The following is a 15,544-nucleotide window of genomic DNA, read 5'->3' as shown; positions in this document are numbered from 1 at the left end:
TGTTGTAAATTAGATCATTTTTTTATATTTTTTTATTTTACCTTATATAAATAAATGTATTTTCTTTCTTCTTTCTTTGACATGGGTTACACATGTACCACAGGCGAAGCCAGTGCGAACAGCTAGTTAAAATCCTTTTGTATCATTCAATACCTGCATCCAGGTACGATCCTTCACTCCTTTATGATGGCGACATCATCCTCGCTGTCGGCCGGAGACAATGTGTCCGCGATCAAGGAGTTGGAGCTGGCCACCGCGGGAGTGGCGCGGGAGAGGGGCTTCCGTGGGGTGTTCACCACTAACACCAGCCCTCTGACACAGGTGGGTGTGGGCGTGTAGGGTGGTATTGTGTGGGATATTGAAATCGCACTAGAAGGGAATTGAATCTGTTTTCATATTTTATGATAGACCTATCACTATATATTTACTAGTTTTATGTTATCTGTGGTATAAAGCAGTCGCTTTCCATGTCTGTTCCTGTGTATGTATGAATGCATGTATGTTTATATGCTAAAAACTACGCAACGGATTTTGATGGTTTTTTTGTAAAAGATAGACTGATTCAAGAGGAAGGTTTATATGTATAACATCTATTAAACTACTCCGAATTTAACGCGTGCGAAGCCGCGGGCAAATGTAATATAATATAAAAGTACCATAATTTCTTATTATGTGATAAATGTAAAGATTGTAGAATGGAGATAATACATATCTTCAATTTGAAAAAACAATCAAAAAGTTTACCCGCGAACCAGGGCGAGTTGCTATACACTACATAGTATAAAACAAAATCGCTTTCTCCGTCTCCTATGTATGCGTAAATCTTTTAAACTACGCAACGGACTTTGATTTTATTTATAAATAGTGTTTCAAGACTAACCTTTATATTATTTATAATAAAATCTATTAAACTACTCCGAATTTAACACGTGTGAAGCCGCGAGCAAAAGCTAGTTTAGGATAAAATCAGTATTTGTGTTTTTTTGTATTTGAAATTATTATTTTTTTTAATTTACAGCAACTAGGCACAGATGTCCTAGGTTTCCAAACATTACTAGACTATCAGATCAATCAGTACGTAGATGCGAACGGAGACAGGATATTCGGCCAAGCGCCGGACGACATGAGAGCTATCGTTTGTTGGAAACCCATCGAAAATAACACATCCTTCTAGATTATAAGATTGCATCTAAAGATTTTTCGTTATAATTAAATGCTTAATTGTTATTATTTTAATGTGTATGTGATAAACAGTAATTGTATTCAAATTAAATTGAGTGATTTGTTTTATAAGCATCTTACATTATTTAAACCTAGTGCTAATGAAACGAATGTTAAAGTTTTTCTGAGAGATGACAATTTCTGATGTTTTGTCGAACAATTAGATAATAAATTTGTTGTCCCTATTAATCGACTTAAAATGCGCGATTCTATTGCAATTATACATGAATTGAGAATTAAAAACAATCCTGCTCGTGAATTCTTTTAGATAAGATTAATATCTAATATTAGATTAAACGACATAATTTTTATAAAATTATAGATGTCTCATGAAATATAATATGACGCTACAAAATCTGTTGAAATAAATGTACATCTTAATTTTTATTGGCTTCCTAGCGTCTTTAAGGTTAGTAAACGAAAAATGAGCATTATTTATATGACCCCAATACCATGCAGTAAAATAAACATTCATATAGTATTATTATCCTAAGAATGACTAGATTATATAAGAAATAATAATCATATAAATGTACATTAGGATTTCTTTAATTTTTATGTATGAATATATAATATCATTGTATTATGTTCATTAATTTTAATTTTAATTAATAAAACCCAGTGATAAGATTGTACAAACAATTTCCCTTTATTATATTAATATAGGTAATAATTACAACAAAAACGCTTCAAAATAAAAAAAAATGGGACCAAATCACGTTAATCGGTTGAAAGCCCGCGGAAATATTAAGAAACAAAATAAATTAAAAAAAACACGTCAAATTAAGAATCTCCTTAATTTATGAGAACGCCATTTAAAAAGTTTACATCGTATATCATATTTTCTCTATTTTCATACATTTAACGAGATTTAAAGGAACCATGGCGTAAAAGAAACCTCAGATGAATAGGAAATATCACTTAGTAGCTAGCATATTTTTTAATTATTCGAAATTAAAGAAGCAAAGATATTGCAAAAGCTTTGTTATATTTGTAGGTTATTTTTTTGTGCAATATGCTTTGATTCATTTGTTTTAGGCATCATTTAACATCATTATTGATGTAGTATACGCAAGTAGATTAAAAATTGCCTATTAGGTCGTCAAATAATGTCAAGAGTGGCGATGAATAAAATATTAATGGAAATTAGCACCTTATATCCTGGTCGTAACGTTCAAAGTCTCTTATCAAAATTATTGTATTGCTCATTAGATAACTCTGCCTTATATAAATGCAGGAAGAGTTTTAATTCGGTCATTTTTTAAAGCGTGATGTTTAAAAAACCAACATTTGTACAAATTAGTTTTACTTATTGGTAAGATCTCTATCTATTGTGATACTTAGGTTATTATAAGAATGTTAGTAATGTATTTTATTTGATATTAAAAGTGATTTGAAATAATCTTTTGTTTTATTCTTCACGGCAATTATTAGAAATATGAATATAGGAATGTTTAATACAAGACAATGTCTGAAGTTTTGTTTCATTTTGTATTTGTGATCCTCATTGCTTTTTTCATTTATTTTCATCTCGTTGAAGTATTAGTAGCCAATTATAACATATTGGCTTTTTATCAATGAGAATTTAATTTAAATCGGTTCAGCTGTTTTGAGGATAAGTAAGACCGCCATAACTTATTATTTTATAATAAGTTAATACCATACTAGAGACGCATAGTAACACGCTTTTATTAGCTTTACAATTTGACTCTTAAGGGACAGAAAATTCGAACTTTATAACCCTTATCAAGGATCGCTGAATGGTTTAACAAAAATTCCAGGAATCTATCTTAAAATATAGCTCTGATTCGCCAGGATTCAATAATTTCCTTCCGTATACTCTGTATAAGAGCAAGTGAGATGATTTAATTGATTCTATCATTAAAGCGTTAAACTAGATTTATTTTTATTACTAATCAACACAAATTAGGAAAAACGGACATACAATTTATGTGTGAAAAGGAATAAACACTTTTTAATCTCAATGAAAATGAGGTAGGTTATAAGGAATCAAATGAAAACAACATTACGTGTGAATATTTTATTAACTAAACCGTAACAATCTACTGACTAGGATGCATTTGACTAGATTATAATATTTGCTACAACTTTAAGTTAGTAGAATTTGATTAAGATACTATAGTATAATAGGAGTAGTGATGACTCAGTGGTTAGAACCTGATTTCAAAGAGAAACCCCTGAGATTCGTAACCCGGCGAGTGTGCAAGGAATAAACAGATTTTTCAATTTATCACCACTTCTTGAAACGGTGAAGGAAAACATCGTGAGGAAACCGGCATGTCCGAGATTCAAAAGTTCGACGACATGTGACATCTGCCAACCCGCACTTGGCCAGCGTGTTGGATTATGGCCTAAACCCACATAGGAGGCCTGTGTCCCAGCAGTGGGAACATATATGGGCTGATGATGATGATAAATGCAACAGTCGCTCTGCCTGTTTAAATCTTTATTTGCAACATTTGCATTGCTATTTGTAACAAAACATTTGTGAAAATATCGTATTAAATTACGTAAATAACAATCTTTACTATATAAAACATTAGTTCACCTATTAGAAAGAAAGATTCTACTGTATTGAATAATTTTATAACACCTACAGTATATTGTATAGTAGATTTTATGTTATGAAACGGGTACGTATACATAATAGTTCAAACAAATTGCAAGGACTTTTGTCCTTAGAATATTAAAGTATATATTTACTTTAGCTAGTTAAGGGCAGATGTTTCTATTTATTGTATGTAATATATTATTAAATCACACTAATTATTAGCAACTACAAAAAATATCTAAACGAGACATTTGAATTCAGCAGAACCAAGTCTTGACGGGCGGCAATCCGTCCATATCATTATGTCAAATGCCAACACCCTCATATTTGGGATCTGGGAACCCAGCCTCCGTTTTGACGTATCCCGGATCAGGGCCGCCGTACCTCGGATCCGTGGCGTATCCGGGATCCTGTTTTATTGGAACATAGTCGTCGCATCCGTCGTTGAAGTCGACGATCGGGTTTTTCAGTAGCAAATTATCGAATTCGCTCGCTATGTTCGCTTCGTTTAGGAGTTGAAGGGACTCCTCCAGAGCGAGGTGTCTGTGCTCTGGTGTGTGTGCGGGTGAGTGAGTGTGCGTGTGCGTGGGTGTGTGTGCGCGAGTGGGTGTGTGTGCGTGTGTGCGGTGGTGGAGGGTGTTGGCGCCGGTGTAGGGGGGCGGCTGCGGGCGGTTGTAGCTACCCGCTAGGTTGGGGGTGGATTTTGGACTGTATCGCGTTAGACTATTGTTTGGGCTGAAAAGAATATTAAATTTTATCACTAATTTTTATAACTTTGTTAGTTGAGCGCGCAAACACACCACAGGCAGACCACCTTGCTAATATCATTTAGGGGAATTTAAAATAGAAGTCAGACCCACCCGATACGCACACAAAATTTCATGATAATCGGTCCAGTCATTTCGGTGAAGTATGGTAGCTATCATTGTGACACTATATAACTATGTCACTCAGTGAAGGTGCAGCTATCTAATGGTGAGGGAATTTTTGAAATCGATCCAATGGTTTTGCGTGACATCATAATAAACATACAAAAATACCTAAATGCAAAAATTTCCATAATTTTTACTTTACTTTTTTTCAAAACAAGACAAACATAATTTTTTTATACTAGCAACCAGGTTTCATCATGAGTTACAAACACCACAAACACAATTTACATTTAAAATATAGAATACTTTACCTCACTCCCATGCTTTTCGTGCTTTCGTCATCAACGATCTGACTTTGTTCAGTGTTGCCAGTGCCGTATCTACATAGTTCCACTTTCGTTGTTTTGTGCGCTCTGAAATTTAATATAGAGAATTTTTTATTTTTTTTTTTTATGGCAGAGCAAGCAAAGGAGCAGGTGGACCACCTGATGTTAAGTGGTCACCACCGCCCATAAGAATAAGAATGTTCCTCAGAGCATTTTTTAGCACAATTTTTAAATAATGCGTTAAATTTTTATAATCTCTAATTTTTAGTTAAGTAAAGGCAGTTAATTTAGCTTCAGAACTTCCTATGTTAATTATTACCTGTCTGATTCTTCTGCACGACTAAACCACTGAAGCGATTTTGATAAATTAATGGAAAAATTTGTTTTAATATAGTTTGAGACTCGAGAAAAGGCATAAAATGCGAAAGTGTCATAGACTGAAATACACTAAGTATTTTTTTTATTTACCTTGAAAACTCTTGACATGGGTTAATCGTGCATTTTGTAATAGCATTCGTTTACACAGTGTTAGAATGTGTATTTTAGTAAATTAATTTATAAAATGAACAAGCTGCGCCACGCGATTTCACCCGCGTAAGTAAGTATCCCGTAGGAATATCGGGATAAAAAGTTGCGTATATGTTATTCCAGTTGTCCATCTATCTACGTACCAAATTTCATTGCAATCGGTTTTGGAGTTTTTGTGTGAAAGAGCACACACATCCTTACAAACTTTCTCATTTATAATATTAGTAGGAAGTAGGATAGGATTTATAATTTAATACCATTTATAAATATATACACAAGTATAAAGAATATATGAGTTATGTTAGTACTTAATAAAGAAAGCATTAACAGGTAAAAAAGCATAGTTAAGTTGAAAGAATCACGCGCACACATTCAAACCTTCGTTTGTAATCAGCGCAGATGTGGTATATATCGTTTATGAAACCTTCCGATTCTGGATCGCGTCTGAAATTATTAAATATTCTTTGGTGTATCTTGACATGTTTATGTAGAATATAGATAACATTTTGTATTATGATTGTGTATTTGTATAACGTATTATTTTTTCTTAATTAATATAAAGAAATGTTTCCTTAAATAAATGAAATTTATTACAATTTCTTTCAATCAAATAATTTTGAGGTGTAATATTTTTATGCCTCCAAACGTGCTATAAAAATATGCAGCAACAGCATTTATAGTATTTTTATGTTATTTATATATCATAGAAATATATTGCTTCCCGTTGTCATTTTTCTACTATATAGAAATTAATTTTTCATAAGTTTTGTTCATTAATAATCCTTTTCTGTTAAAAACGTCACCAACGTCTCTGGGGGAAGTACCACTCATTTTCTAAATGGGACCAAATGATAAGAGTTCCATATTTAACACAAAAGAATCCGTTCAAGACCTACCGAATTAGCGAGTACCAATATCAAGGAAGGTAGGTACAGAAGTTACCAACCTCCGTCTCCAGGAACGTAAGCGATCTTTTATGTAGGAATTAATTATTTTCTTAATATCACTTTATTTAAGACTCATATAGCAATAAAATGGAAGCACAACACAGCGGTCAGTGCTGCATAGTCAGCAGCATCAGCATTTCGAATCCTTTTACTTACCTTTTGTCATTTTTCCCTGTAAATAAAGATAAAGATAGATGGATAGATGATAAAACACTTACATAGCAGCATAATGGAAGCACAATACAGCACTCAGTGCCGCAACAGACAGCAGCATCAGCACCAAAGGTACAGCAATGGTAACGGACAATTGCTGCACATAACTTCTACTGGGCAGTGCCGTTCTACTGGGAGCAGACCACACGTCTTTTGTGTTGAATACACTGCTCTTATCCGGTTGACTGGGATTCGGTATTTCGGTCAGATATTCCAGTCGTTCTGTGCTGCGCTCTTTGTAAATTGTGTTATACTGAAAATGAGAATTTGATGAGCGTAAAAATAATTATTTTTAAAAGAAGAAGCTGTTAACCGCCTCCTTGATACAGTGGTTACATGTAGATATAGAACCGAGGGGTTCGATTCCCGGTGGGGACTCAAAAACTAGGGGATACGGGACTTCACACAAACTCAAACTCAAATAATAATTTATTCAATTAGACTTCTTATAGAAGCATATTCGAGCTGTCACAAAAACATTTACCACCGTTTCGGAAAGCTGTTTCTACAGAAAAGAGCCGGGAAGAGACTCTGTAGTTGCTCTTTTAAATGCTGTTTACCAGTTCAAAACTGCACCAGTCAAGCGTAAACCCAGCGTCCCTAAACAGCCGTTCCACTGTAGTCCGTTTGAACTCTCTCGGGCAGCTGGGCAACCTGGAGAGCGGACGCACTTCCTCGCGGAGGCGTTTCAGCTCGCTAGAGAATGGTGTTACGCTTCCTAAACGAACTACTAGGCTGAAAGACAAAATCAAATCAATTTTATCTTATTTGTAGGTGTACACAACTTGGAAACTGGAATTTAAAAAAACCGTGTCTACGCTCCGAGGCTTTTCTTGAAATTGACATGAATTACTTAAAGTATAAAATTGCAGTGGTCCCCAAACTAAGCAATATACTTGTATCTTGGGGCCCTGAGTTGCGCTGTACAGTTTTATTCTTTAATCTTCTATGTTATAGACAATTCTCTAGAAGAATTGTAAAATAAATATAATAAAGGCTGCACTCGAAATACTGGAGAAAACTTATATAATTTAATGCTAGCTGATGATGATTCTTATCCCGATATTCTTACCTAATATAACCATAAATGCGTAAGTGTATCTGTTAGTTTGTCTTTCTTTCACGTCGCAACAGAGTAATGTTATAGTATGATTTTTGACTCTGTGGTTAGTTAGGAGGCTAAACAGTGAGTGATATACTTATAAGCATGGTGAAGCACCGTATTATCATGGAAATCTCGTAAAAATATATGTAATAAGTATTTGAACTGTAGACCATACTGGAAAAGTTGGCGCAGCTAGTATTTGTATAATAACATAACACTTACCCCTCTCCATCGCTAGGTTTCAAAGGCAATCTAGCTCCTAGGTCAATAGCTGAAGCCAGAAACGTAGCATAAAGGTCCCCACTGCTTTCCGTCCACAGCTTAGTCCGTAGAATGTCTTTGAGACGAGTCATTCTGGATATTAATACGTTTTGGACGTAAATACATATTGTTTATGTATTAATTAACAGATATGTAACAGTTATATGTAATCCTAATGAGATTTTTTGTTTGTTACGCGAAAACAGCAAATCTTATTTGTATAAAACATGGTACAGAGATAGATCATTGTTAGAATTAGCACATAGGCTACTTTTTACCCGGGTACTACACGAGTGACGCCGCGGGTCCAGCTGGTATATAATAAACTTTAAATTTCAATAACAATGTCAAGATCTCTTGATCACTCATTCAAATACTGTCTACTTATTTCATATAATTTTATTCCTAAACCATTTTGAACATCAAAGTTTACATGTAGCAAAATTAATAAAGAGAACCATTAAATAATTACCCTTGATCCGCCAAATGAATTTAAACTTTAAGTCAATAGATATAAGATAGAAATTATCACTAACCTATGCTCATCAAGTAAATCCTCCACGTTCAGATTGTCAATTTTCAGTTCCACTTCGTGTGTGGCCATCTTGCCTTTCGGTTCAACTCGTAAGTTGAGCAAAACACGACGGGTTTCATAGTCTTGTCTGTTAAGACCTATCACTTCCAACTACAAGGAATATAAAATAAATACAACTATTTATTAATACGATATAAGAATATAATACGATATAATAAAATACTATATAAGAATACGCCTTCGAATTGTTGGATCTAGATCAAATTATGAATGAAAAGGGATACGTCAGTGATTAAATAAAAAAGAATCATCAAAATCGTTTCAGCCAGCCGAAAGCTTCGAGGTGACAAAGCCAAAAACTATACAGTTAACAGTATGTACTTATACTACAGCAGAATTGGTAACCTTTTAGAAGTCAGTTGAAAAACAATATTTTGAGTAAAATTAACACGTATATAAAAAAACGGTGAAGGAAAACATCGTGAGGAAACCGGCATATCCAATAATCAAAAGTTCGACGGCATTGACATCTGCAAACCCGCACTTGGCCAGCGTGGTGGATTATGGCCTGAACCCTCATAGGAGGCCTGTGTCCTAGCAGTGGAAATATGTATGGGCTGATGATGATGATGATGATGATGATGATATACCAAAATATTTTTTGTTGGATTTTAAATTCTTACCGTAATAGGCGATTCAGAGTTTCTGGGGGGAGTGCCAAATATGAAACCTGAATGATGCCTGCCGCTGTAGATATATCGAAGCCATGATGGCAGCTCTGGTTTACCAATAAGCGATGCGTAGAAGCGGTACTGCTGGTCGAATTCTGAAATTATAACTTAGCATTGTGACAAGTGCAAAAAAAATGTAATGGTGGCTCAGTGGTGAGAACCGCGGACTTCAAAATCGATAAGTCGGGGTTCGAGACCGCGCGAGCGTGCAGGAAATAAATTGATTTTTCAATTTATCTGCACATGTAGATAACATCACCACTGCATAAAACGGTGAAGGAAAACATCGTGAGGAAACCGGCATGTCCAAGAATAAAAAAAAAAAAAAAGTTCGACGACATGTGACATCTGCCAACCCGCACTTGGCCAGCGTGGTGGATTATGGCCTGAACCCTCACAGGAGGCCTGTGTCCCAGAAGTGGGAACATATGTGGGCTGATGATGATGATGATGATGATGATTGTGACAAGCTGTGCCATGCATTTCCACTAGCATAAACTAGTGTTTCTGGAAGACAGATATCCTGGAACATAACCTATATCACTGCTAAATATCAACAAATCCGTTCAGTGGTTTTTGCGTAAAAGACCAGCCAAACATCCTCATTATATGTATGGACGACGTTAGCCGGAAACACCAGTAATTAGGACGAACGTAGTAATAGTAGAAACGCTAGTAAATAGTAGTTGCAAGATGTACCTTGATAAGTCCAATTGAATAAATTCGGGCTGATTGGTATAGCAAACATTTCAGTTTCCACTGCGTTATACTCGTGGGCCAACGCTCCATGGGAAACCAGTAACACCCATGTGATTAACAGCATTTTCTGCAAAAAGATATAAATTATTTTTATCAGACATGGAAACTAAATAACTGCTAAATAAGAAAACAAGCGATGTCAGAAATGATGGAGATCATTCCTTTCAATTCTAAGTAATTAAGTTAAATTATCTTATACCATATGTTATAACATTTTATTTTATTCAGTATGTTTTGTTTGCATTGTATAAAATCATCTTATTTCATTTCTACACCTAAAATGTTATATGGAAGAGCGGAACCTCCTGACACTTTGATCTTTGTTATGCTTACTAGGAGTGTTCCAATCACCAAATAGTTTAAGATAATAATTTTAGAATGAAATAAATAATTTGAATTTGAAAATTTTTATTTGTGGATCACATCCATTAAGTTTTTTTTTTTAAATTTTGTGTTAGAGCGGATAACCGAGCTGGTGGTTCGCTTGAAGGTAAGTCATCACCACCGCCCATTAACATTTGTAAGTACGTATCTAGTTGCACTCTGTGAATTGGGTGTACTAATTTAATGAATGATAATTCGTACAGAATAGATGAAAAACCTAATTAAGTTGCTTCATTCCATAACATGTTAATAACAGCCTAAAAATCGTCATTTTTACTACCTTGTATAAGCATTATACCCTTAATAACTATATAGGTCAAAATATTGTTTTATGAGAGAAATATCCTTCGATATCAATTGACACTGCTATAATTATAATTCATGATTAATGAATTGGTTACACCATAAATAAAATAATCACATTCATTTATTTTAACACGCTAGTTTGTTCCAAAAATGTAGATTACTGAATAAGTACGTCGAATTCAACTAATCTGACATTACAAGACGAAAATAACATCAATTTATTAGAAGTTTATCAGTTAACATCTATGCAATAAAACTAAAAGCATCTTTAGTATACTTATTTACTTACAATTTATTCCATTTATTTACGTTGGTTGTCGATAAAAATAAGCAAGTACGTCCCTGAAAGTAGGGCGTGACGTAAAACTAAAAACGACGTCATTGGTTAACTCCCAACAGTGTTTTGTTATTGAAAATCACGTTCCGAATTACAGATTGCTTACCATAAGTGCGTCATAGCAATAAATAATTTTCAAAATGAAACATCTCAGATAAATTTTGTGTGTTTTATATTAAAAAAAATGAATAGCCAAAGATTATTCTATAATTCCGTTTTAGAAATTTTGTCCAAAAATCTACTCCGTGTGAAGTTCGTTCGTGACACGTTGTGACATTACCGTGATACGGAGCGCATTTCATTCATTTATTTAACATTTACAAATGTCAAAAAACTTGAAAGGGCGAGGAGGGCGATATTGCTTCATCGCGTTTTAGTATTTTAAATTGTGTTAGCAAAATAAAAGTAACTATTGTAATATTATATGCGGTGTCTGTAGTTATAATGTACCTGTGTAATAAGTGCGGCGTGGCTGCCACATAACGCCCGTATTCAACCTCGTTAGGCTAAATTGTTTTGATTGATTTTCGGTATGTTGAAGTTTAAAAAAATGGGTTCAGATAAAGTGCCTCTTCTATTAGTGACTGCAAACGTCGGATCCATCTTCGAAGATGTAAGTAGCTGTTTAAAAGTACATTTTTCAAAACCTCATGTAAAATCTTTCTACCTACATTATTTTCGTTTGATGCGCATGTGATAATGTTCTAAATTTAAACGAGTGGTTCGATAGGCTTTTACGACTTTCACCTATTAGATAAAAAATATTTCTAATTTGAATTTGTATAAATGGAGGGTAAATTAATTAATTAAAAACTATGTAAATGCATTGCTTGATATTACAAAATGGTTTAGTATTAATTTAATTATTGGGTATCTATGTCAAGGCGAATATCTATTCAATACAATAGAAATATCTACATTTGTATAATAAATTGTACAACTAAGAAAATATGTTTATATAGACATTTATATCTATCACTCAATTTTCACTTAAAAATGTTCTTCACTTACAAAAAAGCTAAATTAAATTAATTGTTAGTCATAAACTGTAAATACATAAATTAAAAGGTATTCAACATTTTTCGAATCCTCATCATCATCAGCCAATATATGTTCCCACTGCTGGGACACAGGGCCTCCTATGAGGGTTCAGGCCATAATCCACCATGCAGGCCAAGTGCGGGTTGGCAGATGTCACATGACGTCAAACTTTTGATTCTTGGACATGTCGGTTTCCTCACAATGTTTTCCTTCACCTTTTTTTAAGCAGTGGTAAATCATAATAATTATAAATTACTAAGGTGAGCCACATACATAATTTCATCTGTCTAACCATCATAGTTAGAACATACACAGATTGACTGACGAACATATAGACAAAAAAGAAATGGTTCTTACAGTCTTATTTTGTCCTTTAAGAATGAACAACATACTTTATTTCTAACATGAAAAAAAAAATGAATTTGTGTATATGCATAAATTTTACATGCCAGGCACCGAGAAGTAATTGATGCACCAGCAAAGTTTTTCAATGATCTACCAATCAATATTCATCCAGAAGAACAAAGTGAACTTGTAGAATCCATTTTTATCTTCTTTAAACTTAATGTACAACAAAATATGAGTATCTTTGTTAATATTTTAAAATATTGAGAAATAACAAAAAATATTGTAATTTATTGCAACTATCTCATGCGACATGGATGCTTACAAATAAACAAAGATTAAAAATGTGTTGAGATATGTCATATATTAAATTTCTAAATATATCTCTCAACTCTATTTAACATACATCAATTCACTACCATAGGGTACAAGAATGCAACTATTACCATTATGATGTGAAGATAATTAACTGCACAAATTGGTAAAATTTATTTGTGTGGGTCAAATGCCTCAACAATGACCTCGTCACAACTTATATTATCAAATAAACATGTGTTGTACATATAGCATTGCATAATAATAATTAACTGAAGATAAAAGCTCATGGAATTTTTATCACGGACAGGATGGTGTGGTTAGTTATTGAAATATGTTTCCAACTGCAATTGTATATAACAACTAGATACATCATTCTATTTAGTATTTGATTTAAAACTACCCTAAAATGTTATTGTTAAGATTCTAGTCATTGAAACAAATGTGAAATGTTACAAAATCAACCTTATTAGTATTGATTCAAGGTGCCTTTATTGAACTACAAACCAATGTTTATAATGTTTTAAATAATAATTTATTTCGCTTGTTTCAATTAAAGTCCGAATTACAAAGCATGAGCTAACATTAAATGTTCACCTAAATCTCAGATTGGGTAGCCTTAGCTTGGATGTTTTTGACACCGATTAGATGTGTAGTTGTACAAAATTGATAAATATATATGAATTTATCATATAGGGAAAAAAAATAATTCAAAACTCTGTTGTAATATAACGAATACACAATTTTAATCTTGATAAACCATTTCAATGTCATATATTATGGTAAAAAATTTACAGAATATTGTGATTATGACTCTAATCATTTACTTATTGGATATATCATTACTGTGTATATTTAAAATATGTAAGTAATTGGATGTTTCCTGAATTAATAGTTTGAAGATGATTATCAAAAACATAATAATATATAATAATATTTTCGTTCATAAGATTGAATAAACCTTGTGACAATAAAGTTAATATGCAATTTTTTTGAATAAGTAAATTAACACATATCCTATGGAATCTATAGAAACGACATACGTAGTAAATGCCTAGGTTCGAATACTTTCAAATTATTTTTTTAGTGATATATGGATACAGTATATTATACCTACTGTCAGAATAGAAGAAAAACATTTAATTAGTAATAGACATAGAAATAAGCAAGGACAAACCAATACGCCAAGGGAGCTTCGTTATCGTGAAAATAACAACAAAAATAAAAATATGTGACCGTAAAAAATTTGTTAAAACAAGGAACAGCAATGAAATATTCATTTCAAGAGTCAACGACGTTGGTTTGCGTGGAACAGCTAATGTATTTGTTAGAACATCGTATGAGCCAAACCACACATTAGAATATCCTTTCACATGCCACTGTGAGACTCTATTTATAAAATATCTACGTATTTTAGTAATTATAACAAGGCCGCATGTCGCACTGACCACGTTTTACGGAGATAATATTATAGTGACTCGTTGTTTGTTTCTTTAATGGTGACATAATTGGAAAATCATGAAAGTGGCCACCACGTGGCCATCCTTAGAATTATCTCGGAATTGGATGGCAGATATTTGTTTCTGTGGCTAAAAAACACCATAAATTAGCGACTGTTACGTACGCTAAGTGGGGGAAGAGAATAGAGAAAAAATATCAAGTTTTTCAAATACAGTTCAAAAATCTAAAGCGGTTTTTTTTTCTTTTCTTCTTGCTCTCCCACTTAGGTGCCGTACGAAGCACCGTCACACCGATATTCTGTGTGGGTGTGGTACTTTCCCTGGTGCGAGCTGGCCCAACTCGTGCCCGTTGGTTACCGCAGTAAATTGTCGTATGGTGTCTGGGTAATGAGTCCTACTGCCTCAGATTATAACTTATTTCGTAAAGTAGTAATCAGCAGATTTTACGTGAAGTTTAAGAAACATACAGACTGCCCAATTTTCATGTTTAGAATATTACTAGTCTCCAAGTATCATATAAATTATAACATTGAACTTCATATATATTAAAGAATTTATATAAAGAAACTAAAAATAATATAATATCTAAGAATGTTGTTGAAACATTTATAAACGCTTATTCATAATGCTACATGAAAAAATATATTTATAGCTTCTAAAAGGTGATGAAAATCTAATATCGTTCACATCCATTAGTTGATACGAGGCTGTTTATATAAAGAATTTCTATATACACTAGGGCCTGATAATCTCAAGTATATGTACGTCATACTGTAATATTGGCTACAATTTTTTTCCTAAAATGTTAATTTCCAATAAGATAGTGTTGTCTTGTTTTTTATTTATTTAAACAAGTTGTTACGTGTAACTACGTGTGCGTTCAGAGGAAATCTCCACGGGCCTGATATGTTAAAAGTAGCCTACAGCGCTCTCCCACTCGCCTTCTCCAGCCTCCTATCTCCAACTAATAGTCATCCCATATATCGATCCGTTGTGGCGTGTAAAATGGACAAATATATAATAATACTAGCTGCGCCCCGCGGTTTCACCCGCGTAAGTCCGTATCCCGTAGGAATATCGGGATAAAAATTTGCCTATATGTTATTCCAGTTGTCCAGCTGTCTACGTACCAAATTTCATTGCAATCGGTTTAGAAGTTTTTGCGTGAAAGAGCAACAAACACACACACAGATCCTTACAATTTTTCGCATTTATCTACTATATAAAAATAAGTCGGGTTTTCCTTCCTGACGCTATAACTCCAGAACGCACGAACCGATTTCCAC

General features: G+C 33.5%; 3 protein-coding genes across 5 annotated transcripts in view; 2 read left to right on the top strand and 1 right to left on the bottom strand.

Annotated features, from left to right (window-relative positions):
- LOC119837875 (tyrocidine synthase 3) overlaps window positions 1-1,986 on the top strand; it is a 30,201-nt gene extending 28,215 nt beyond the window's left edge. The window contains exons 16-17 of the mRNA XM_038363656.1: window positions 164-321; window positions 1,019-1,986. Of these exons, the coding sequence (XP_038219584.1) occupies window positions 164-321; window positions 1,019-1,174 (314 nt within the window). The 3' untranslated portion in view covers window positions 1,175-1,986. The remainder of the gene's footprint in view (window positions 1-163; window positions 322-1,018) is intronic.
- Window positions 1,987-3,915: 1,929 nt separating this feature from the next.
- LOC119837844 (alpha-sarcoglycan) lies at window positions 3,916-11,137 on the bottom strand. Of its 2 annotated transcripts, XM_038363620.1 has the most exons (10): window positions 11,050-11,137; window positions 10,011-10,137; window positions 9,264-9,406; window positions 8,582-8,730; window positions 8,007-8,138; window positions 7,240-7,414; window positions 6,685-6,932; window positions 5,898-5,963; window positions 4,977-5,078; window positions 3,916-4,528 (listed from the first exon to the last, which is right to left on the bottom strand). In XM_038363620.1, exons 2-10 carry the CDS (start codon window positions 10,132-10,134, stop codon window positions 4,099-4,101), a joined length of 1,569 nt encoding a protein of 522 aa, XP_038219548.1. In that variant the 5' UTR covers window positions 10,135-10,137; window positions 11,050-11,137; the 3' UTR covers window positions 3,916-4,098. The 2 variants fall into 2 exon arrangements, with proteins under 2 accessions (XP_038219548.1, XP_038219549.1); XM_038363621.1 differs by lacking the exon at window positions 5,898-5,963 and having other exon boundaries at window positions 3,918-4,528.
- A 295-nt stretch (window positions 11,138-11,432) lies between these two features.
- LOC119837830 (inositol polyphosphate-5-phosphatase A) overlaps window positions 11,433-15,544 on the top strand; it is a 26,064-nt gene continuing 21,952 nt past the window's right edge. For both annotated transcript variants that reach the window (XM_038363605.1, XM_038363604.1), the window contains exon 1: window positions 11,433-11,710. In XM_038363605.1, coding sequence (XP_038219533.1) covers window positions 11,630-11,710 — 81 coding nt within the window. In that variant the 5' untranslated portion in view covers window positions 11,433-11,629. The remainder of the gene's footprint in view (window positions 11,711-15,544) is intronic.

Source organism: Zerene cesonia, chromosome 29 (genome assembly GCF_012273895.1).
Source record: "Zerene cesonia ecotype Mississippi chromosome 29, Zerene_cesonia_1.1, whole genome shotgun sequence".
In the NCBI taxonomy this organism is placed as follows: domain Eukaryota; kingdom Metazoa; phylum Arthropoda; class Insecta; order Lepidoptera; family Pieridae; genus Zerene; species Zerene cesonia.
This window is presented reverse-complemented; position numbering and strand designations above follow the sequence as displayed.

Coding starts and splice junctions, on each gene's coding strand:
- LOC119837844 (XM_038363620.1), bottom strand. CDS start 10,134: ATGCTGTTAATCACATGGGTGTTACTGGTTTCCCATGGAGCGTTGGCC. Junction 6,933..7,239: donor ACTGGTGCAGTTTTGAACTG/GTAAACAGCATT, acceptor TCTCATTTTCAG/TATAACACAATTTACAAAGA. Junction 5,964..6,684: donor TGCTTCCATTATGCTGCTAT/GTAAGTGTTTTA, acceptor TAATAATTTCAG/ACGCGATCCAGAATCGGAAG.